Genomic DNA, 25,228 nt, shown 5'->3' with positions numbered 1-25,228 from the left:
CTCGCTCGCTCTCTCTCTGCCCCTCTCGCTCGCTCTCTCTCTGCCCCTCTCGCTCGCTCTCTCTCTGCCCCTCTCGCTCGCTCTCTCTCTGCCCCTCTCGCTCGCTCTCTCTCTGCCCCTCTCGCTCGCTCTCTCTCTGCCCCTCTCGCTCGCTCTCTCTCTGCCCCTCTCGCTCGCTCTCTCTCTGCCCCTCTCGCTCGCTCTCTCTCTGCCCCTCTCGCTCGCTCTCTCTCTGCCCCTCTCGCTCGCTCTCTCTCTGCCCCTCTCGCTCGCTCTCTCTCTGCCCCTCTCGCTCGCTCTCTCTCTGCCCCTCTCGCTCGCTCTCTCTCTGCCCCTCTCGCTCGCTCTCTCTCTGCCCCTCTCGCTCGCTCTCTCTCTGCCCCTCTCGCTCGCTCTCTCTCTGCCCCTCTCGCTCGCTCTCTCTCTGCCCCTCTCGCTCGCTCTCTCTCTGCCCCTCTCGCTCGCTCTCTCTCTGCCCCTCTCGCTCGCTCTCTCTCTGCCCCTCTCGCTCGCTCTCTCTCTGCCCCTCTCGCTCGCTCTCTCTCTGCCCCTCTCGCTCGCTCTCTCTCTGCCCCTCTCGCTCGCTCTCTCTCTGCCCCTCTCGCTCGCTCTCTCTCTGCCCCTCTCGCTCGCTCTCTCTCTGCCCCTCTCGCTCGCGCTCTCTCTGCCCCTCTCGCTCGCGCTCTCTCTGCCCCTCTCGCTCGCTCTCTCTCTGCCCCTCTCGCTCGCTCTCTCTCTGCCCCTCTCGCTCGCTCTCTCTCTGCCCCTCTCGCTCGCTCTCTCTCTGCCCCTCTCGCTCGCTCTCTCTCTGCCCCTCTCGCTCGCTCTCTCTCTGCCCCTCTCGCTCGCTCTCTCTCTGCCCCTCTCGCTCGCTCTCTCTCTGCCCCTCTCGCTCGCTCTCTCTCTGCCCCTCTCGCTCGCTCTCTCTCTGCCCCTCTCGCTCGCTCTCTCTCTGCCCCTCTCGCTCGCTCTCTCTCTGCCCCTCTCGCTCGCTCTCTCTCTGCCCCTCTCGCTCGCTCTCTCTCTGCCCCTCTCGCTCGCTCTCTCTCTGCCCCTCTCGCTCGCTCTCTCTCTGCCCCTCTCGCTCGCTCTCTCTCTGCCCCTCTCGCTCGCTCTCTCTCTGCCCCTCTGGCTCGCTCTCTCTCTGCCCCTCTGGCTCGCTCTCTCTCTGCCCCTCTGGCTCGCTCTCTCTCTGCCCCTCTGGCTCGCTCGCTCTCTGCCCTTCTCGCTCGCTCGCTCGCTCTCTGCCCTTCTCGCTCGCTCGCTCGCTCTCTGCCCTTCTCGCTCGCTCGCTCGCTCTCTGCCCTTCTCGCTCGCTCGCTCTCTGCCCTTCTCGCTCGCTCGCTCGCTCGCTCTCTGCCCTTCTCGCTCGCTCGCTCGCTCTCTGCCCTTCTCGCTCGCTCGCTCGCTCTCTGCCCTTCTCGCTCCCGCTCGCTCTCTGCCCTTCTCGCTCGCTCGCTCGCTCTCTGCCCTTCTCGCTCGCTCGCTCGCTCTCTGCCCTTCTCGCTCGCTCGCTCGCTCTCTGCCCTTCTCGCTCGCTCGCTCGCTCTCTGCCCTTCTCGCTCGCTCGCTCGCTCTCTGCCCTTCTCGCTCGCTCGCTCGCTCTCTGCCCTTCTCGCTCGCTCGCTCGCTCTCTGCCCTTCTCGCTCGCTCGCTCGCTCTCTGCCCTTCTCGCTCGCTCGCTCGCTCTCTGCCCTTCTCGCTCGCTCGCTCTCTGCCCCTCTCGCTCTCCCTCTCTCTCTCTGCCCCTCTCGCTCTCCCTCTCTCTCTCTGCCCCTCTCGCTCTCTCTCTCTCTCTGCCCCTCTCGCTCTCTCTCTCTCTGCCCCTCTCGCTCTCTCTCTCTCTGCCCCTCTCGCTCGCTCTCTCTCTCTCTCTCTCTCTCTGCCCCTCTCGCTCTCTCTCTCTCTCTCTCTGCCCCTCTCGCTCTCTCTGTCTCCCACTCTCTCTCTCTCTCTTTCTGCCCCTCTCGCTCTCTCTGTCTCTCTCTCTCTCTCTGCCCCTCGCTCTCTCTCTGCCCCTCGCTCTCTCTCTGCCACTCTCGCTCTCTCTCTCTCTGCCCCTCTCGCGCTCTCTCTCTCTCTCTGCCCCTCTCGCGCTCTCTCTCTCTCTGCCCCTCGCTCTCTCTCTGCCCCTCGCTCTCTCTCTGCCACTCTCTCTCTCTCTCTGCCCCTCTCTGCCCCTCTCGCTCTCTGCCCCTCTCGCTCTCTGCCCCTCTCGCTCTCTGCCCCTCTCGCTCTCTCTGCCTCTTTCGCTCTCTCGCTCTCTGTCTCTCTGCCCCTCTCGCTCTCTCTCTGCCCCTCTCGCTCTCTCTCTGCCCCTCTCGCTCTCTCTCTCTCTCTGCCCCTCTCGCTCTCTCTCTCTCTTCCCCTCTCTCTCTCTCTCTGCCCCTCTCGCTCTCTCACTCTCTGCCCCTCTCGCTCTCTCTCTCTCTGCCACTCTCGCTCTCTCTCTCTCTGCCCCTCTCGCTCTCTCTGCCTCTCTCGCTCTCTCTCTCTCTGCCCCTCTCGCTCTCTCTCTCTCTGCCCCTCTCGCTCTCTCTCTCTCTGCCCCTCTCGCTCTCTCTCTCTGCCTCTCTCGCTCTCCCCCTCTGCCCCTCTCGCTCTCTCTCTCTCTGCCCCACTCGCTCTCTCTGTCCCTCTCGCTCTCTCTCTCTCTGTCCCTCTCGCTCTCTCTCTCTGCTCCTCTCTCTCTCTCTCTCTCTCTCTGCCACTCTCGCTCTCTCTCTCTCTGCCACTCTCGCTCTTCTCTCCCTGCCACTCTCGCTCTCTCTCTCTCTGCCCCTCTCGCTCTCTCTCTCTCTGCCCCTCTCGCTCTCTCTCTTTCTGCCCCTCTCGCTCTCTCTCTTTCTGCCCCTCTCGCTCTCTCTCTCTCTGCCCCTCGCTCTCTCTCTCTCTGCCCCTCTCGCTCTCTCTCTCTCTGCCCCTCTCGCTCTCTCTCTCTCTGCCACTCTCGCTCTCTTTCTCTCTGCCCCTCTCGCTCTCTCTCTTTCTCTGCCACTCTCGCTCTCTCTCTCTCTCTGCCACTCTTGCTCTCTCTCTCTCTGCCACTCTCGCTCTCGCTCTCTCTGCCCCTCTCGCTCTCTCTGCCTCTCTCGCTCTCTCGCTCTCTGCCCCTCTCGCTCTCTCTCTCTCTGCCCCTCTCGCTCTCTCTCTCTGCCCCTCTCGCTCTCTCTCTCTCTGCCCCTCTCGCTCTCTCTCTGCCCCTCTCGCTCTCTCTCTGCCCCTCTCGCTCTCTCTCTCTCTGCCCCTCTCGCTCTCTCTCTCTCTGCCCCTCTCGCTCGCTCTCTCTCTGCCTCTCTCGCTCTCTCTCTCTCTCTGCCCCTCTCGCTCGCTCTCTCTCTGCCCCTCTCGCTCTCTCTCTCTCTGCCCCTCTCGCTCTCTCTCTCTCTCTGCCCCTCTCGCTCTCTCTCTCTCTGCCCCTCTCGCTCTCTCTCTCTCTCTGCCCCTCTCGCTCTCTCTCTCTCTGCCCCTCTCGCTCTCTCTCTCTGCCCCTCTCGCTCTCTCTCTCTCTGCCCCTCTCGCTCTCTCTCTCTCTCTGCCCCCCTCTCGCTCTCTCTCTCTGCCCCCCTCTCGCTCTCTCTCTCTGCCCCCCTCTCGCTCTCTCTCTGCCCCCCTCTCGCTCTCTCTCTGCCCCTCTCTCGCTCTCTCTCTCTCTGCCCCTCTCTCACTCGCTCTCTCTCTCTGCCCCTCTCTCACTCTCTCTCTCTCTCTCTCTGCCCCTCTCTCGCTCGCTCTCTCTCTCTCTGCCCCTCTCTCGCTCTCTCTCTTTTTGCCCCTCTCTCGCTCTCGCTCTCTCTCTTTCTGCCCCTCTCTCGCTCTCTCTCTCTCTCTCTCTGCCCCTCTCTCGCTCTCTTTCTCTGCCCCTCTCTCGCTCTCTTTCTCTGCCCCTCTCTCGCTCTCTTTCTCTGCCCCTCTCTCTGCCCCTCTCTCACTCTCTCTGCCTCTCTCTCTCTCTCTCTCTCTCTCTCTCTCTGTCTGCCCCTCTCTCTCTCTCTCTCTCTCTGTCTGCCCCTCTCTCTCTCTGTCTGCTCCTCTCTCTCTCTGACTCTCTCTCTCTCTTCCTCTCTGCCTCTCTCTCTCTCTCTCCCTCTCCGCCTCTCTCTCTCTCTCTCTCTCTCTCCCCCTCTCTGCCTCTCTCTCTCTCTCTCCCCCTCTCCGCCTCTCTCTCTCTCTCTCTCTCTCTCTCTCTCTCTGCCCCTCTCTCTTTCCCTCTCCACCGCTCTCTCTCTCTTCCTCTCCGCCTCTCTCTCTCTCTCTCTCTCCCTCTCCGCCTCTCTCTCTCTCTCTCCCTCTCTGCCTCTCTCTCTCTCTCTCCCTCTCCGCCTCTCTCTCTCTCCCTCTCCCTCTCCGCCTCTCTCTCTCTCCCTCTCCGCCTCTCTCTCTCTCTCTCCCTCTCCGCCTCTCTCTCTCTCCCTCTCCGCCTCTCTCTCTCTCCGCCTCTCTCTCTCTCTCTCCCTCTCCGCCTCTCTCTCTCTCTCTCTCTCTCCCTCTCCGCCCCTCTCTCTCTCTCCCTCTCCGCCTCTCTCTCTGCCCCTTTCTCTATCTCTCTCTCTCTCTCTCTCTCTCTCTCTGCCTCTCTCTCTCTCTCGGCCTCATTTTCTCCCCCCCTCCAACTCTCTTTCCCCCTGCCCTCGCTTCACTCTTCCCCCCACCGCCCTAATATCCACAGTCAGCAAGCTGCCCATTGCCATTGTTTACAAGTTTTTCCACCTTCACACTAAGTCAATGTGACCAGTGTCTCTGGAACAGATAGTCTGGTCATTATCACATTGCAGTTTGTGAGACTTTGCTGTGCTTAAATTGGTTGCCATGCCTTCTACATCACAACAGTGACTACGCTTCACAATTATTTAATAAGTTTTAAAGTGCTTCGGGACAGTCTTAGGTTATAAAAGGGACTATATAAATTGCTTGTTTTCTTTTTTAGTAACTCAAATCAAGTTGATTTGTTGTAGTTTGACCAAAGACAGGAAAATTTGGCTTTCTGGATTTGTACTCACTCCCTCTGGATCCGAAATGGATTGTTTTCTTAAGCCCAAAATAAATCACATTTGGTGGAAAGTTACTGCAGAATAAAAGCCACTTTACTGAAGTGAAAGTGTTACGGTCCTCATTTTTGTATCAATGTGAAATATGCACAACATATTTCCTCTGTACTTCACATTGGCCTTGGAGTAAATTAATGTCAGAGTGGTTCACAGTTTCATTTAATGCCATCCAAGCATATTATCATATTGCTTGATTTAATATGATTCACCAGCACAATATAATTAGTTTTCAAAATACTTACTATGATTTAGCACTGATCAAGATGCTTTAATCAGCATTTTACCAAAAAGGGCTCTTGTCATGTCACTAAACCTTCCCTTGCCATTAAAATAAAAGCAAAATACTGCAGATGCTGGATATCTGAAATAAAAACAAAGCGCTGGGAAAAATTCAGGTTTGACAGCATCTGTGGAGAGAGAAACGGAGTTAATGTTTTGAGTCTGTATGACTAGCTCTGAAGGAGAGTCATACAGACTCGAAGCTAATTTGGTTTCTCTCTCCACAGAAGCTGCCACACCTGCTGAGTTTTTCTAGCACTTTGCTTTTACTTCCCTTGCCATTGTTCCACGTGAGCTCTGGCTCAAAAGTTGAACTCCAACTCTTCAAGGATACATGGCTCTGGTACTAGAGGGAATTCTAGACATGTTACATTGTTTGGGATGCTTCTCTGCAGTATAGTTGACAGAACTCGTTTGACTGCGTACTCACTTCTGCATAAGGGCTTTCCAGTGGCTGACACCGGTCCTGAGACAGTTGAGGCACAGCTGAGTCATCCATGTTTTGCTCGCTCCTGGTAGGAGGGAAGATTACTTCGGATCATTAGACAGCTCATGTGCCTTTGTCTGTAGATGTCTTCTTCAGGGTGGCAGCTGTGGGAGTTACAGACTAGGGGCTGGACAGTATGTAAGAAGCTGCCCTTGATTTGGGCCATTTTTTGCTGGCTCTTTCTGGAAGAGAGGGCGATGAGGGTTTCTGGTTTGCTTTGTCTGTTTTTGCTCTTATATAACTTTCTTCCTTTTGACAGATGGAGTAATACCAGCAAGCAGCTATAGGTTGTCCAATTCAGTAGGTTTTACACAGCTGGTAATAGCTCTGCATGTTGTGTTGCAGTGTGGAGAGAGCATTCCCTGGCTGGACAGGCATCTTCAGCTGCTGAATAGCAGGACGAGGGCAATTGTTTGTAATGTTCTCAGATTCTTCCCCATCTAAAGTTGGCTAGCTTCCTTAAGGTGTTGTTTCTGCCTGCCACTTTCGCCAGCACTTTGACATGATCTTTGAAGCTTTGAATGCAATCTAACATTACTCCAAAGTAAACTGGTGTTGTGTACTATTGTTCTCCCATGCCAGTGTATGTTAGGTTCTCACTTTGCATTTCTATTCTTAAGATGAAAAGAACTGATCTGTGTCTTTTTAGGATTGGCTGGCAAATGACTAATCGTAAAGTAGTTGGTTAGCTCAGCTAGTGCATCATCAAGAGATTTCTCTACTGTATCAAAAGATTGGTCCTGAGATGTTATGCATAGGCTATCAGCAGAGAAGAAGCTTCAGGTATGTGGATGAATGAGCTGGTCATTGGTATAAACATTGAACAGCAAGTTGCAGAACACTACCAGGGGTAAATCATTTTTCTGTCTGCGTTATCTGCTTCTCTTGTCATTTAGGGGTCAGCAAAGAAATGTCTGTTGGCCAGCATGTTGCTTACCAGATTGACTGACTGAGCTGATATCTTTGGTTATATGGAATCACTTCTGTAAAAGAATCCAATGATTGACCATGCCATATGCAACAGATAAATCCATGTAGATTGTGCCTATGATTAGTCCTGTTTTCGTAGTCAACCTCGATGAATTGGATGAGATTTAGAAGTTGGCTTGTGTCAAGATTTCCTTGGTCTGAGTCCCATTTGTTCAGGGATGAAACATTCATGTACAAAGGGAGCCAAGCGCTACAATCAAAAGCTAATTAACTTTAGTTCTCGATTTTCCAGGTTGCCATAGTATGCCACACAAAAAGCAAAAATGACCATAAGGTACATCTGTTTCAGGAAAGAAGTCAAGAAACTAACCAAAAAGGCATTTCCATAACCAAAAAGGCAAAACTATTACAATTTTCTATTCTTGTTTAATATTTAGATAAGGAAGTGAATAGTAGTAGTAACATAAATTTAGTTAGCTAGTATTCTTACCGACCTGTTCTCCTTCTGTTGCCATCTGTCGTAGCTACCTGGCCTGATTATCTATCCTTGAGGCTTCAAACAAATTCTCTAATTTGAAGAAGACTGACATTAATACCTTTAAAAAGTGACCAGAGCTGAGCAAGTTTAAATGATTAGCAGCTTTTCAAATAAAATAACAAATCTAATTTTTGAACAAATCCCTAAAGATATTTGTACATCAATCAGTGGCTTGGCCTCTCACTCCGACACCCCTCTCAGACAAACTGGCTACTTGACTCACTAATTAGTTTAAATGAGCTATGCTTATTATATCAAATGCAACTGTTGGAAATGGTCTATAAAAATGTAACCATTTCCATTATTGTTAAATAATATAGTATATATATTTATTATGAATCAACTTATCCTCTAGTTTAACTACCACATCTCCTATGCCTTTTTAATGTTCTAGAAAGTTTATCAGTGCTCTTTAATTGGGAATGAAAGAGCTTATCATTCTTCAGAAATATTTTGTATTTTACTGTGTTAATTATTGGGCTGGGTTTTGCTGTGAGCAGAAACAAGTAATGCCTATTTGGCAAGCTGCTGTTTGAGAGGCTTATGAAGGAACATTGAATCTCGGACAGCACCTTCCTGATTTTTATACTTAACTAAATTTAACTAACAGCCAGTTGCTGTCCAGTTTGCACATTAATAACAGTGGCAGCTATTAGCCTTACTTTTACTTTCACAGATCGAGATGACATGAACTGGAACAAAATTTCTTCCCTGCCATTTCTTTTGTTGCTATTTCTTTTTGCATTGAGCACCACTGGTTGTATAGATACCTTTCTTACTTACCTAACTGAATTTTGGCAGTTCACATCTACTTAATGTAGTAGGTATTATCCAATTTTGTGATGAAAATATAATTCTTTAAATCTACTCAGTTGAGATCAAACTTCTGTCAAATAATATATTTGCTGATTCTTCAATTATGAAATAGTCCTTTACAACAAATGGTAAAAAATTGATCCGCTCAATGATTTCTAGGGAAGAAAAAAATTAAAAGCTATTTTGCTCCAACAGCCTTATAGAAGACAATTATACTTTATAAAAAGATATGTTTAATTTTTCTTAAGTGCCCAAAGATGGCAATATGTGCTACTGTGGTAGCTAAGAAAGCAGATGCCTTAAAAAGCAAGGGAAAATAAACATTGAGGCTTATTAACAGTTTTACATGAAATAGAATGAGCATTTCACAATTGAGAATACTAAGGACATACACATGTGCATTTGAAATAGAAGCAGAAGTAGGCCATTCGGCTCCTCAAATCTGCTCCGCCATTCAATAAGATCGTGGCTGATCCGTTTGTGTTTTGAATTCCACATTCCCATCTACCTCCGATAACTTTTGATTCTCTTGCCTAACAAGAACCTATTTACCTCCACCTTAAAATTATTCAATGATCCTGACTCCACTGCCTTCTGAGGCAGTGTGTTCCAAAGTTGCACTGTCCTCTGAAAGAAAAAAATTCTCTTCATCTCTATCCTAAAAGGGCAACCCCTAATTTTAGAACAGTGCTGCCGAGTTCTGGTCTCACCCACAAGAAGAAACATCTTTTCCATGTTCACCTAGTCAATAAGGTCCAGGATCTTATATACTTCAATCAAGTCACCCCTCACACTTATAAATGCCAGTGGAAACAAGCCCAGTCTGCCTAATCTTTCCTCACAAGACAAACTGCTCATTCCAGATATCGATTTAGTATGTGTTTTCTGATCCGCCTCCAACACATTTACATCTTTCCTTAAGTAAGCACACCAAGACTGCACACAGTATTCAAGATGTTGCCTCACCATTGTCCTGTATAACTGAAACATAACATCCTTACTTATATGTTCAATTCCTCTTGTAATAAAGGATAGTATTCCATTAGCCTTAATTACTTGCTGTACCTGCATACTAACTTTTTATGACTCATGCACTAGAACAACTAGATCCCCCTGCACCTCGGAATTCTGCAGGCATTCTCTGTTTAAGTAATACTGCTTTTTTATTCTTCCTGCCAAAGTGAGCAACTTCACATTTTCCCACATTATACTCTCATCTGCCAGATTTTTGCCCATTCAATTAGCCTATGTATATCTGTCGATATCCTCCTTTGCTCTCTTCACAACATAATTTCCTACCTATCTTTGTGTCATCTGCAAGTTTAGCCATCATGCATTTGCTCCCCTCATCTAAGTCATTGACATAAATTGCAAAAAGTTGAGGCCCCAGCACAGACCCCTGTGGGACTCCATTCGTCACATCCTGCCAATTGGAAAAAGACCCATTTACAAATACTTTTTCTGCCAGCCAGCCAATCTTCTATCCATGCTAGTACGTTACCCCCTACACCATGAGCTTTTATTTTTTGCAATAACCTTTGTTGTGGCACCTTATCAAATGCCTTCTGGAAATCTAAGTACAAGCTCCCCTATATACACAGTGAATGTTACTCCTTCAAAGAACTCCAATAAATTGGTTAAACATGACTCCCCTGTGGCAAAATCATGTTGACTCTTCACGATTTTCTTTGAGTTTTTCTAAGTGCCCAGCTATAACCTCCTTAATGATCAATTCTAACATCCTTTCCACGGCAGACGTCAAGCCAACTGGCTTATAGTTTCCTGTTTTCTGCCTCCGCCCCCCTTCTTGAATAGAGGGGTTATATTTACTACTTTCCAGTCTGATGGAACCTTTCCAGAATCTAGGGAATTTTGGAAAATTAACACCAACACATCTTCTACCTCATTAGCCCCCTCTTTTAAAACCCTAGGATGCTCTCAGCTCCATCAGTTTGCTCAGTACCACTTCCCTAGTGATTTGTATTTTCATCAAGTCTCTTTCTCCCTTCCACCTCCTGATTTTACAGCTACCACTGGAATATTTTTTGTATCCTCCATAGTGAAGACAGAAGCAAAATATTTGTAATTTCATCCGCCATTTCCTTATCTACTATTAACTCACCATTCTCACACTCATGAGGACATACACTCTTTTTTTTAAATACCTGTAGGAACTCGTGCTATCTATTTTTACATTTCTAGCCAGCTTTTTCTCATACTCTAATTCCTTTTTCCTGACTAACCTTTTAGTCATTCTCTGTTGTTCTTTATATTCTGACCAATCATCTGACCTGCCTCTCATCTTTGCGCAGTTAGATGGTTTTCCCTTAAGTTTGATGCTTTCCATATCTTCTTTGGTTAACCACAGATGGTGGGCTCTCCCCTTAGAATTTTTCTTTATAGTAGGCATTTACTTATTCTGAATATTTTCAAATATCCCCTTAAATGTCTGCCACTGCTTCTCCATTGACCTATCCTCTAGCTTAGTATCCCAGTTCACTTCAGCTAGATCGGCTTTCATGCCCACATAGTTGCCCTTATTTAAGTTTAAAACACCATTCTTGGACCCACTCTTCTCCCTTTCAAACTGGATGTAAAATTCAATCATATTGTGGTCGCTGCTACCTAGGGGTGCCTTTACTCTGAGGTAATTGATTAATCCATTCTCATTACACAATACCAATTCTAATAAAATCTGCACTCTGGTTGGTTCCAGAATGTGCTGCTCTAAGAAACTATCTCAAAAGCATTCTATGAACTCTTTATCCCCAGGCTACTACTGCCATTCTGATTTTTTCAGTTTGTATGTAGATTAAAATCACCCGTGATTTTTGCTGTCCGTTTATCACAAGCACCCAGCATTTGTTTTTGTATACTTTGTCCTACATTGTGGTTACTGTTAGGGGGCCTGTAGATCACCCCTACTAGTGACTTCTTTCTCCTACTATGCCTCATCTTCACCCAAATCGATTCTACATCCTGTGATCTCCTGAACCAAGGTTATCTCTATTGCACCAATGCTATTTTTGATTAATATCACTACCCCTCCACCTTTTCCTAGGTTCATATTCCTCTTGAAGGCCATATGCCCCGCAATATTAAGGACCCAATCCTTGTCATCCTGCGGGAATGTTTCTGTAATGTCTATCAGATCATATTTATTTACTTCAATGTGTGCTATCAATTAACTTACTTTATTATGAATGCTATGTGCTTTTGGATACAGAGCCTTTAGCTTTGCCTTTTTGTTATCTTTGTAACATCGACCTTGACTGTTGGTGCATTATTAGGTTTTTTCTCTCTGTCCCTTCTTGCCATTATCCTGCTCATTTCCCATATTTCCCAAAAGAACTCTTTGTAGCTCTTAATAGATTTGGGGTTAAAAATTCCAAAAGTGTATTGAACTTTCCTCGTCAACTTTCAAAGTATGCAAAAGTTACATGATTTTTTTTAAAGGTATTAAATGCAGGTATACAAAATGGGAACCCTGTGTTAGTAATTTGCTTCTCTCAACAGTGCACTCTTCAAAGAGGAGACAACTGGAAATCCAAGTATAATTTGAAAAATATTCTCCAGCTATGTTGCTGTCTGAGCTTTGTCATTGTTTAAACAAGTCATTAAGAACAGCTGGTTGAATAGATTGCTTCAGTTTATAGATAATCTTGCATAAACTGTGTTGCTGTCTTGAATGATTGGGACACATCAAGGGAAACAAAACAAAATATGTTATCAGAACAGAGAATTTGTGTAGTCTAATTGTGCATACATTTACTGATGATTGAATCCTGAGTGGCTCTCGAGCTAATTTGGAGTGCTGGAATGTCCCCATCTGAGTAGTTGAGATCTATTTGCTTGATGACATCATGGCATTTGCGTGGTGACATCAAGACATACACATATTACATTACAAAATTAATATTATCAGTTTTGGAGGTATTTTTAATGCTATCCCCAGAAAGAACAGCTAAATGAATCCTCTACATTGGAGAGACCAAACGTAAACTGGGCAACCGCTTTGCAGAACACCTGCGGTCTGTCCGCAAGAATGACCCAAACCTCCCTGTCGCTTGCCATTTTAACACTCCACCCTGCTCTCTTGCCCACATGTCTGTCCTTGGCTTGCTGCATTGTTCCAGTGAAGCCCAATGTAAACTGGAGGAACAACACCTCATCTTCCGACTAGGGACTTTACAGCCTTCCGGACTGAATATTGAATTCAACAACTTTAGGTCGTGAGCTCCCTCCCCCATCCCCACCCCCTTTCTGTTTCCCCCTTCCTTTTTTTTCCAATAAATTATAAAGATTTTCCTTTTCCCACCTATTTCCATTATATAAAAAAAAAACCCCACTAGAGCTATACCTTGATTGCCCTACCATCCATTCTTAATTAGCACATTCGTTTAGATAATATCACCAACTTTAACTTTAACACCTATGTGTTCTATTGTACTATTGTCGTTGACATCTTTTGATGATCTGCTTCTATCACTGCTTGTTTGTCCCTACAACCACACCCCCCCCACCACCACCTCTCTCTCTCTATCTCTCCGCCCCCCACACACACACCTTAAACCAGTTTATATTTCAACTCTTTCTTGGACTCGAACTCAAGTTCTGTCGAAGAGTCATGAGGACTCGAAACGTCAACTCTTTTCTTCTCCGCCGATGCTGCCAGACCTGCTGAGTTTTTCCAGGTAATTCTGGTTTTGTTTTGGATTTCCAGCATCCGCAGTTTTTTTGTTTTTATAGCTAAATGAATCATTCTAGTCAGAAAATTGCTTCCTGTCCAGCCAAAATTTTCCCTTTTGGACTTGAACCACTGAGGAGGGTGTTCATGCTGCAGCCTGTAATCTGTAGTACAGGGCTTTAATTCTTTTGGATTGCTAGTCTAGTACCATAACCACCATGTTATCAAACAGATTGTGTAATGTTGTTGCCATTCACTTATGTTATATTTATTGTGATGGAAATTGGTGCAAGTTATTGCATGTTAAAGAAATCAGACTTCACAGTAAGAGGCTATTTTCCTGTGTCACTGTCAGCTTTACATTGGAGACATATACTTGTTTCTATCATCTTTCTAGCTGCACTGTAATTGTTATGACTGATGCAGTTGGTAAAGCGGAGTAATTTAATCTTCCCAGAGCGAAACTTTAAACAACTGTCATAACCTATAATTTTAAATTTATATTTGCGATGCGACTGTAAATTCAGGAATCAGACCACTAGTTCTCAAGGCTTTACATTAAACTAATTGAAACATTTTATTCATTTACACAGATTAACATATATACACATGATTACAAATTACTACTATCATAACTTTTAACACATTCCCAAACTAATCTCCATTAAAGCAACAACAACTCATAGACTTAACCAAACACCAGGCAAAGCATTTTCACCTTACGAGTTCAGAATGAGGTTCTTTTCACTGTGGAGCCAGTTGGAGGCTTGCTGTGCCTTTTGATCTCACATTGCCTCTGCCCTGCACACCTGAAAACTACTGAAGTTATACCACCACTGAATTCAAATTCTCATTGTCTCACCAGTCTCTTTGAACTTCACCTTTTAACAATGAAACCCCTTTCATAGTACCAGTTTTATTGGCAATATAAACATATGGCTTGGTATCTGCTAGATAGGTGTAAAGTTTTCACTGCACTTCTTGAATGCTCTATTCAAACAATGCAAATGTACACTATCTCTCTTCCATATCAAAACTGGTACCCATCAAAGTACTCAGACTAGCTGGTTTTAATCCAATTAAGACACACCTGCAGACTAAACCTCTATTTTAAAAGAAAGATATTTTCCAAAATATTATATACACCAATAGCTTCATGACAGTAATATAATTTCACCACTCTTTCCCTGTGCACTTTCATGTTTTCTCTTTTATTCTTAAATGCTTTCAGTGTCTCTCCTTCAGTAATAAATTTGCATTAACATATTCAGTGCCATAATTTTTTTTTGTTTTTTCCCCTAATATGTTTTTAGTACTAATCTTTGATTTGTGAACCCTTCACCTAAAACTCTTCTTTTTTTGCTCAAGATATACTACTTCACATGCACTTATTTTGATTCTCCATTACTACATATATCTTCTAATCTGTCTGTGTTCCCCTGTGTCCTTTCAAAAATGATATGTGTACTTTTCCCATGATTCCAAACATCCTCCTTATCATTGAGTGCAAACCTTGTGTGGTGTTCCAATTTTGGCCGAACCAATCAAGTTCAGTGTCATCTTCTTGCAGTTGTATTTTGATGTTCTAAGGGTACAGAATTTAAGAGCACGTAAACTTGTATAGTTCGCTGGTCAGGTCATACTTGGGGTACCACATGTGGTTCTAGTCTCCATTTTATAAAAAATGACATAGAAGCACTGGAGAAACTGCAGAGAAAATTATAAGGATGGTCCTAGAACTGGGAGATTAACAATATTGAACAGATTGGGACTTCTTTCTTTAGAAAAGATTTAACTGAGATGTGATGGAGCTCCTTAAAATTATGAATGGATTGGATGGGGTAGATCTGAATGTTTCCTCTTTTGGGACAATCCAAAAGTAGGGACCATATATATAATTAGTTAGTTATAAATCCAGGAGAATAAGGAGAAATTTCTTTCCTCAGCGTGGTTAGACTTTGGAACTCGCGATCACAGGAAGTAGTTGAGGAAAATAACTTTGCTTTCAAAAGGAAACTAGATGATTACATGAGAGAGAAGAAAACAGACGTGCTGAAAAGCTGAGATGGGGTAGGTGGAAAGGAAGAGATTCATGTATAGTGTTAATGCTAGCACCAAGTAGTTGCACCAAATGGCCCATAACTATGCTGTATGTTCTAAATGGTATATGTATAATTCAGAATCTCATTTGACTTTTTCCACCTAAAAGATTAAAAAGTGTGTGCCTTGCTTTCTCTCCATTCCTCCATTCTGGTGAGAATTTTGTAATTTTGAATACATTTCCATTTTCTTTTTTCCAACCAAAGATATGCTAATTCACATTTAATTACCTTTGAATTGTACTTGTTACATATGAGCTGACTAGAACCTGTCCCATGTCCTGCTGCACTCTTTCCAGTTTTCAAATGTTGAAATTGACATCTGTTTCTGAATTGCATAAGTTGCTTATTGCTTATGTGTTGTGAATGTCTACTTTTTATGCTGTACCCTTGACCACATCAAAGAAATTATCCTGGACTGTCACTCATCTGTAAGACTGTGGTTAAACCAAAACAAGGTTACTAGTACTTCAACCAGACTTTAAAGTTTATGCTAAGACCATAAGAACTTATGCTGTTGTATCTCATTAACATCTGTTCAAATCCCAAAAGCCTGCATAGTACTCCTATATAGAGTACTCAAAATACATCTGTTCCAAAAATCAACATTTCCTTTATCTTTTAATGATAGTAGCATACACTCACTTTCTGGAATAGGTTATATTCACGTATTCATATTTTTAAATAAATTAACAAAATTACTTGTGCTTGTTAGAAAGTTGAGAGTAATTTTGGCTGCCTTTCCGTATTTATTCCTCCCACAAAACTGAAGCCTCAGATAATGATACCGTAGATGAGTGTAATATTCTGAATGTTGCTGAATTTTTTTTCAAAGAAGAGGGCAAGGTGGAAAAGAAGTAAGCTTTCCTCTGGAAAATAACTGGATTGAACAGAGTCCATTAAAGATTGGACTTTATAACAACGTATGTGGAAGAGAAAGGCTTTGCTTACTTTAACAAACATACAAACTAGGAGAGGAGTGGGCCATTCAGCCCCTCGAGCCTGCTCTGCTATTCAGTGTTAACTGTGGTTTCCTATTTTTGTTAGGCATGTCCAAGTCATTAGGGAAATGTATGACTTGCCTGTTTCTATTCTACCATTTATCCAAATGCACTGTTCTCAAAGCATCACAAAGGTGAATTTTGTGAGAAAAGTTTCCTTTATAATTGTCTCTACTATGATAATTTATTTTTACTATGTCATTGAACACAATTTCATTGTCTTTGTGTGGATTTCCAACAAATTTAACTATTGGTACCTACTGAGCCATTATATTGAATGCAGAAGACGTATGGGTCACTGTTCATTATTCAAACTTTTTGTAGTGATACCGATAGTCAATAAATAGCATTGTTAACTACCTGAAGTTGAAGATAATGGAATTGAAGGTAACTGTTAAATCTTATCATTTTTTCTTGCAGAATGCCAACTAATGAAAACAGAACGACCAAGGCCGAACACGTTTATTATCAGATGTTTGCAATGGACCACTGTCATAGAGAGAACCTTTCATGTGGACACTCCTGAAGAAAGGTGTGAGTGATACTTAAAATCTCCTGTTGTCTTACGTTCATTGCAGGTCTAATATGTGACAGTGATTGTAAAGCAAAGTACTTACTGGTTTGTGTTCCAATTGCACTTTGTTTAAAGGTAACTCTTAATTTCCCCATAACTGCAGGCACAGTTGAAATGTGTTTAAAAAAAAAATACTGTCAACCTTTTGGAGAGATTTTTAAATTTTCATGGTAAATGGATTCTATGCATACATTTTACAGTTCTTTTTAAACGATTACTAGATAAATAGAATGCAAGGCGGTTGGGTGTCACAGGTTGAGCAGCATTTCTTGGGCTGATTGAGCGCCAAAGTTATGGGAGTCTGAAGTGACCCCATCTTTCTTACCTGCAGAGGCTACTTTTATTCCATGCTTAACTATAATACAAAGGGTTTCAATGCATTGTATACTTTGAGGCATATGTAATTACAGATTAAATATTGGTATGATCTGGAAGGTACTGCTTGAAAGTATGGTGAAAACACATTCGATGGTAACTTTCAAAAGGAGCTGGATATATTTCCTTGAAAAGAAAACATGTGCATGGCAATGTGTAAAGAGCAGGGTTGTAGATCAATTCAGTAGCTCTTGGCAAAGAGCCAACATGGGCACAATGGCCCAAGTAACTTTCTATGCTGTATGATTCTGTGAAATTGTGATACTCATGATATTCTACTGTTACCCAATAGTGATTCCAATATAAAAATGGCTTTTGAAGTGTTGATGTACTTTTTCCAAGAATGCCTATCCTTAGAGAAGGCCTGCAGAACTGTACTGCACCTCAACATTTCAATCAGTGTATCAAACAGTGTAACAAACGTTTGTTTAAAATCTTGGCTAGCTTGAAGAATTTTGGGGTTTGCTTCTATCAATAGCTACATATAATGACCTAAAATAGAGATTTGCATTATATTACAATTCCTGTAGAGGTTGAAAATGCCGAAAAAGAAATTTGAACTTCCGGTTAATGGCTCAAAAGGACGATGCAGCAAGTTTCATAAGATTTTTACTGTAACAAATTATAAAAAACAATAATGAACTAAGCACTTTTTGTAGGCAAATTCTACTTTAAACTACAGAAAGGAACATTCCTCGTTTTTACTTAATCACACATCACACTCCACAAAATTAGTCTTTACAGCACAGTCCACAATCATAACTTTAATCATCTCCAGGCATTTCCTTTAGTTTTCCCTGAGAGTTTCCCAAATCCACTGTGAGCTGTAAAGCCTGCTCCAATGGTTCTACTCCCCTGGCTACACCAGGATGAATCTCCGGATTCCTTAGCTCTTTGACTAGAGGCACCCGTCTTCCTTCTGCATCTGGCTCCAGTCGTTCGCAAAGAACCTGCAGCTTCTTCTCTCTGCTGACCACATCAACTGCTTTTCCTCTCTTTTCTCCTGCCCAACAGCTTGGAGCCAGCAGCTGCCCTTGCCTTTTGTTCCCAGGTATAAGAACTTCACCCCTTTCTCAGCAAGTCCCTCAACTTAGCCAGGCTTCTCGTCAGCTTATATGCAGAATGGTCACATGGCCCCCTTCATTTTACCTTCTATCTGAAGATCAAAGTCCAAAGTATACTCTTTAGAAACCTCATAAATGTAACAATTAGAGGGAGGTGATGGTGCAGTGGTAATGTCACTGGACTAGTAATCCAGAAGCTCAGGCTAATGTTCTGGGAACATGGGTTCAAATCCCACCATGGCAGCTGGTGAAATTTAAATTCAAAAATTAATTTTAAGAAAACCTGTAATTTGAAGCTAGTTTAATGACCACAAAACCATTGTCGTAAAAAAACCTGTTTGGTTCACTAATGTATTTTAGGGAAGGAAATCTGCCATCCTTACCTGGTTTGGCCTGCTTGCGACTCCAGATGCACAGCAATGTGGTTGACTCTTAACTGCTCCCTGAAATGGCCTAGCAAGCCACTCAGTTGTATCAAACTGCTACGAAGTTGGTTGGTTGAATGAAGAGTGCAGGAAGGCATGACAGGAGCAGCACCAGGTGTACCTAAAAATACAACACAGGGTCACTTGCATGCCAGACAGCGGAAGCAGCATGCAATAGACAGGACTAAGTGATCCCACAACCAAAAGATCAGAGCTAAGCTCTGCAATGCTGCCACATCCAGTCGTGAATGGTGGCGGACAATGAAACAACTAACAGGAGGAGGATTCACAAATATCCCCATTCTCAATGATGGGGGGGCGCAGCACATCAGTGCAAATGACAAGGCTGAGGCATGTGCGATCATCTTCAAACAACAGTGCCAGGTGGATGCTCCATGTGGCCTCCTGAGGTCCCCATCATTACAGATGCCAGTCTTCAACCAATCCGATGCACTCAGTGATATCAAGAAACTGCTCAAGGCACTGGATAATGCAAAGGCTATAGGCCCTGACAACATTCCAGCAATGATACTGAAAACCTGTGCTCCAGAACTGTATCCATAGCCAAGCTGTTCCAGTACAGCTACAACACTGGTATCTACCCAGCAATGCGGAAAATTGCCCAGATATGTCCTGTCCACAAAAAGCAGGATGAATCCAACCTGGCCACTTACAGCCCCATCAGTCCATTCTTGATCATCAGCAAAGTGATGCAAGGGATTGTTGACAGTGTTATCAAGTGGCACTTACTCAGCAATATCCTGCTTACTGATGCTCAGTTTAGGTTCCACCAGGGTCACTCAGCTCCTGACCTCATTAAGCCTTGGTCCAAACATGGACCAAGGAACTGAACTCCAGAGGTGAAGTGAGAGTGACTGCCCTTGATATCAAGGCAGCATATGACTGAGTGTGACATTAAGGAGTCCTAGCAAAGCTCGAGTCACTGGGATTCAGGGGACAAAACGTCCCCTGGTTGGAGTCATACTTAGCACAAAGGAAGATGGTTGTGGTTGTTGGAGGTCATTCAACTCAGTTCCAGGACGTCACTGCAGAAGTTCCTCAGGATAGTGTCCTAGGCCCACCATATTCAGTTGCTCATCATAAGATTAGAAGTGGGGTTGTTCGCTGCTGATTGTGCAATCATCAGCACCATTTGCAATTTCTTAGACAATGAAGTAGCCTGTGTCCATATGCAGCAAGACCTGGACAATATTCAGGCTTGGGCTGACAAGTGGCATGTACCATTCGTGCCTTGCAAGTGGTGGGCAATGACTATCTCCAAGAAGAGAGAATCTAACCATCTCCCCATGACACTTAATAGCGTTACCATTGTTGAAACCCCCACTATCAACATCCTGGGAGTTACCATTGACCAGAAACTGAACTGGACCAACCATATAAATACTGTAACTACAAGAACAGGTCAGAGGCTGGGAATTCTACAGAGAGTAACTCACCACCTGACTCCCCAAAGCCTGCCCACCATATGATGGAATACTCTCTACTTGCCTGGATGAGTGCAGCTCCAACGAACATACAACTAGGAGCAGGAGTAGGCCACTCGGCCCCTCAAGCCGGCTCTGCCATTCAATAAGATCATGGCTGATTTGAATGTAACCTCAACTCCACATTCCTGCCTACACCCAATAACCTTTCACCCTCTTGTTAATCAAGGATCTATCTAGTTCTGCCTTAAATGTTCAAAAACTCTGCTTCTACTGCCTTTTGAGGAAAAGTTCCAAAGACTCGCTATCCTCAGAGAAAAATTCTCCTCATCTCTGTCTTAAATGAGCAACACCTTATTTTAAACAGTGACCCCTAGTTCTAGATTCTCCCACAAGAGGAAATATCCTCTCCACATCCACCCTGTCAAAACCCCTCAGGATCTTAAAGGTTTCAAATACGTTGCCCCTTACTCTTCTAAATTCCAGTGGATACAAGCCTAACCTGTCTAGCCTTTCCTCGTATGACAACCCCGCATTCCTGGTAATAGTCTATTAAAACTTCTTTGAACTATTTCTAATGCTTTTGCATCTTCCTTTAAATAAGGAGACCAGTACTGTACACAATACTCCAGATGTGGTCTCACCAATCCCCGAAAAAGCTGAAGTATAACCTCCCTACTTTTGTAATCAATTCTCCTCACAATAAATGATAACATTCTATTAGCTTTCCTAAGTACTTGCTGTAACAGCACTCAACAAGCCCAACACCATCCAGGACAAAGCAGCTTGCTTGATTGACAGCCCATCCACCATCTTCAACATTCACTGCCTCCACCACCGACATGCAGCGGCAGCAGCGTGTACCATCTACGAGATGCACTGCAGTAACTCAGCAAAGCTATTTTGACAACAATTTCCAAACTTGCAATGTTGTAGAAGGACAAGGTCAGCAGATGCATGGGAACACCGCCACCTGCAAGTTCCCCTCCAAGTCACCCACACCATCCTGACTTGGAACTTTATTGCAGTTCCTTCACCGTCACAGGGTCAAAATCCTGTAATTCCCTTCTGAACAGCACTACGGGTGAAAGGAAATGCTGATTTTTGGAACAGATGTATATTTTGGCAGGATTTTTATAACTTTTAGTCTGTCATTGAACCCTATTTTGCAGCCTTTGCGTAGGTTTCCAACAAATGGAACAACGGAGTCATTTTTAAATATGCCAAACATTTTTAATGTTTGCTGCATAAGTTTTAAAAAGTGGTATTTCTCAAAATTTGTGTCTTGATCTCATTTACCATATCAATTGCAAAAATTCCCTTCATTACTTTTATTGAATGTATCTTTGATGCCTTCATTTATTTGAAGCACTTGATCTTATCTGTAGGTTTATATGCAACACTGCCTCTTACAGGCTGCTACAACTCATCCACTGTCATGGGATATAGAAGTGGAAATTCTCTACTTCTGAACAGCTCAAATGATTAAAGCCTCATTATGTTCCAGCTCCCTTCGAGTTTCTCAACAGGTCTCCATGCATGTCTTACCAGACTTGCATCAGCTGACGTATTTTGTGTAATTCTGTGAGGGAGATGAAAAAATCAGAAACAGATTTTGTTGTGGTAACAGAAAAGGGGAGATAAAGGCTAGTCCTTGGTAACAAAAGAAAACATTGTCTCTGAAAAAAGATGAATTATAATTATTATTAAAATTTACAGCTTTTATGGTCCTTAAAACAGAAGGAAAGTATTAGAACCTTTCAGTATTAGAAAATAATACTCTTGACAATTCCTTTATTGTCAACCTGGGGATCCTCTGCAGTATAGTTACCCGTTCTCCTAGTCATCTGAAAGACAACAAAAGACTTGCATTTCTATAGCACCTTCTATGAGTTCAGGACATCCAATGCTCTTTTGCAGCCAAGGAATTACTTGTGTTGCAGTGTAGGAAATGCAACAGCCACAGCAAGATCCCCAAGTAGAAAAATGATGGTTGGCTTTATAGCCGCCTTTGTTTTATTTTCACATATACGGAGTATCACTGTAGCTCTGAAAGTATTGGGATTCTGCTCATATCATTGATGGTGTTGCAAGCTCCTACTAGAGAATGCTTATTTTTAATCAGATGCTTTACCACCTTGTTGATAGCATGGTATTTTTGCTAGATTTGACAGACTTCAGATAGTCAATCAATGTTCCTTTGGGATTCTTTTCCAAAAATCGCTCTGCCTATTACATTTCTACACTTAGGAACTCCAGTTGGGAAAGCCTAGCCCTCAAAGTACTGTGGTTTTAATCCTAAAACCAAAGCAAAAATAATATTAATTGAAAAAAAATCTGTTGATTTTTTTTTTTTAAAAACTTTGTCATATCTGAGCCAAATGAAGTTTATGGGATTTCCAAGTATTGGCAAACCTTCAAGATTCAATTAATCCTCACCTGACAGTTGAACAGTCTTATCTCATCTTGTCCGGATGTTATTGAGTACAGCATGCTGGCAAGCTTAAATAACAATTTGTTAATTAAAGAGTTCATGTCCTATGTGCCCACCAGTTGTAGAACATTTCAAGCGCACCGGTGGATCAAGTGGTCAAATGTGAGAGATCAAAACATCAAGTTTAGGTATGAAGTTAACGCATTATCTGAGAATAATTCAATATTCCACTTTTAAACACCACCTATTTCGTTCATTATTTTTTGGTTTATCAGTGTTTTCACGCAGAATTAAATATTACCGTAGGTTACTTGTACATTGTTCTAAGCAGCCAGGTTTCAAATTGCACCCTTAACTTCACTATGGAGAATTTCTTGCAAAACATTTCACACCTGATCATAACATTACTGGTTGATAACAATCAGAGCAGCTATATAACAAATAATTGGGATCACCCTTGTTCCTGTACAGGGTCACAATCTTTCCATCATGCGTATCCTGAAGCACTGCCTCCTCTGGCAGAGACTGAGAAGTTCATGCAGATGTTGCAGAAATGCTGGTTTCTCATGCTTGATGCATTCAGGAGGTTTGGCGTAATTACCATATTGCCCTGTGAGACCACAGATCTTTACTGAATACACTAATCCTGACTCCCAGTATGGTTTTAGAACTGGAAGATCCACAGTTGACATGATCATCTCAGTCCAGCATCTGCAACAGAAATGCCGTTTTAAGCTGCTGAAAATAATTGGCTGCCTGCAGAAGCTGCTCTGTGTTACGAACTTTGTAGCCACACAACTTGTAAAAAGTTTCAAACTTCTAATTACTAGCTGAAAGAATGACAAAATATTTCATTTTTAGAGCCTTAATTGTAAGAAATGGCTAAAAGCACTATGGCCTAAATCACAATTTTCTTTTTGTAGGCAACTTATACTTTAAACTATAGAAAGTGCCATTCCCCTTTTGTACTTGCCATTCATCGCACTCTCCATAGAATTACAGTACCTTTAGCAAACAGTCCACAGTTGTTCCTAGCTTCCAACGGGCTCCTGTATCTCATTTCACTAATTAGTAACTCTGAGTGACTGTCTCCAGGTGCTGTCTCAGTTTTCAGAGAGTTCCTGAAAACCACCATCAGTAAAGCCTGTTTCAATGATTCTTCCACCTGGCCATGCCGGGATGAAATCCCCTGGAATCCTTGCATGGCTGCAGGATGCATCTCTTCAATTAGAGACTGCCTCCCTCTCATATCCAGCTGTGGTAGCTCACAAAGCCAAGCTGCCTCTTCTTTGTGCTGACCGTACCAAACTTCTGTCTGTCAGAGATATTCATCAATTTGTAGGGAAGCCTGTAATCTGATCTCAAAATTGGCTTACTTTGTCCTTTTTCCCCATGACAATGAAAAACACATCAACCTTGCATTAAGGTAGAAATGCCGATTATGTATTCTTGACCTCGACTTCCTCCCAAGTAAATGGCCAGTTTACAGCACGACTGTTTACAGTCTGATACCTATAACAGCTTCCATGGAGTTTGGAAGACTCGGAGTCTATTCATTGTGAACTTAGAGACTGCTGCCATTGTCTCCACCTTATCTCTTCATCTCAGTAAAACAATCTAATCCCTCCTTTGATCTCTAACAATCAAACCACAGCGGCTTACTGTCAGGCAGACTGCAGAACAGGTCACATAACTCCTTTGTTTACCCTAAATTTAAAGCTACAGCCCCAAAATATAACAATCTTTTAAACCTCATAATTGTAACAAGCGTGAGTTCCTCTTTCCATAACAGCATGATTGGCAAGGTCTGCTATGAAGGGGCGACATCAGAACCCTCTGAGATCTGCAGTGGGGTCAAACAGTGTTACGTTCTGGCACCAACCTTCTTTAGCATATACTCTTTGCTGCTGTCATATGCCTTCAGTCCATCTTCAGAGGGTGTTGACTTACATACCAGAACTGATAGAAAATTGCTCACTCTTGCCTGCTTCAGATTCAAGATAAAAGTGTACTAAGTCATCAGAGTTGTTCTAGGCCGACGATGCCTTGCTAGCATTTCATACTGAGGAACACCTTCAGTGGCAAATGGACAGATTCTTTTATGCCTGTAAAGGGTTTGGTTTGACCATCAGCATCAGGAAGACACATGTCATGGTCCAGGATGTTGCAATTTCACCATCAATCAGCATTGGTAATGTGATTAAAAACAAAAAAACTGCAGATGCTGGAAATCCAAAACAAAAACAGAATTACCTGGAAAAACTCAGCAGGTCTGGCAGCATCGGCGGAGAAAAGAGTTGACGTTTCAAGTCCTCATGACCCTTCGACAGAACTTGAGTTCGAGTCCAAGAAAGAGTTGAAATATAAGCTGGTTTAAGGTGTGTGGGGGGGGCGGAGAGAGAGAGAGTGAGAGAGAGAAGTGGAGGGGGGGGGTGTGGTTGTAGGGACAAACAAGCAGTGATAGAAGCAGATCATCAAAAGATGTCAACAACAATAGAACAAAAGAACACATAGGTGTTAAAGTTGGTGATATTATCTAAACGAATGTGCTAATTAAGAATGGATGGTAGGGCAATCAAGGTATAGCTCTAGTGGGGGTGGGGAGAGCATAGAAGATTTTAAAAATTTAAAAATAATGGAAATAGGTGGGAAAAGAAAAATCTATATAATTTATTGGAAAAAAAAAGGAAGGGGGAAACAGAAAGGGGGTGGGGATGGGGGAGGGAGCTCACGACCTAAAGTTGTTGAATTCAATATTCAGTCCGGAAGGCTGTAAAGTGCCTAGTCGGAAGATGAGGTGTTGTTCCTCCAGTTTGCGTTGGGCTTCGCTGGAACAATGCAGCAAGCCAAGGACAGACATGTGGGCAAGAGAGCAGGGTGGAGTGTTAAGATGGCAAGCGACAGGGAGGTTTGGGTCATTCTTGCGGACAGACCGCAGGTGTTCTGCAAAGCGGTCACCCAGTTTACGTTTGGTCTCTCCAATGTGGTCTCCTCTGTATTGGTAATGTGATGCTGGGAGGTACTGA

General features: G+C 43.8%; 1 protein-coding gene across 7 annotated transcripts in view; it reads left to right on the top strand.

Moving 5' to 3' along the window:
• akt3a (v-akt murine thymoma viral oncogene homolog 3a) overlaps nucleotides 1-25,228 on the top strand; it is a 367,050-nt gene that overhangs the window by 198,869 nt on the left and 142,953 nt on the right. For all 7 annotated transcript variants that reach the window (XM_041216730.1, XM_041216711.1, XM_041216701.1 and 4 more), the window contains one exon: nucleotides 16,306-16,417. In XM_041216730.1, coding sequence (XP_041072664.1) covers nucleotides 16,306-16,417 — 112 coding nt within the window. The remainder of the gene's footprint in view (nucleotides 1-16,305; nucleotides 16,418-25,228) is intronic.

Source organism: Carcharodon carcharias, chromosome 2, assembly GCF_017639515.1.
Source record: "Carcharodon carcharias isolate sCarCar2 chromosome 2, sCarCar2.pri, whole genome shotgun sequence".
Classification (NCBI taxonomy): Eukaryota; Metazoa; Chordata; class Chondrichthyes; order Lamniformes; family Lamnidae; genus Carcharodon; species Carcharodon carcharias.
The sequence above is the reverse complement of the archived record's forward strand: the minus strand, read 5'-3'. Positions and strand labels throughout refer to the sequence as shown.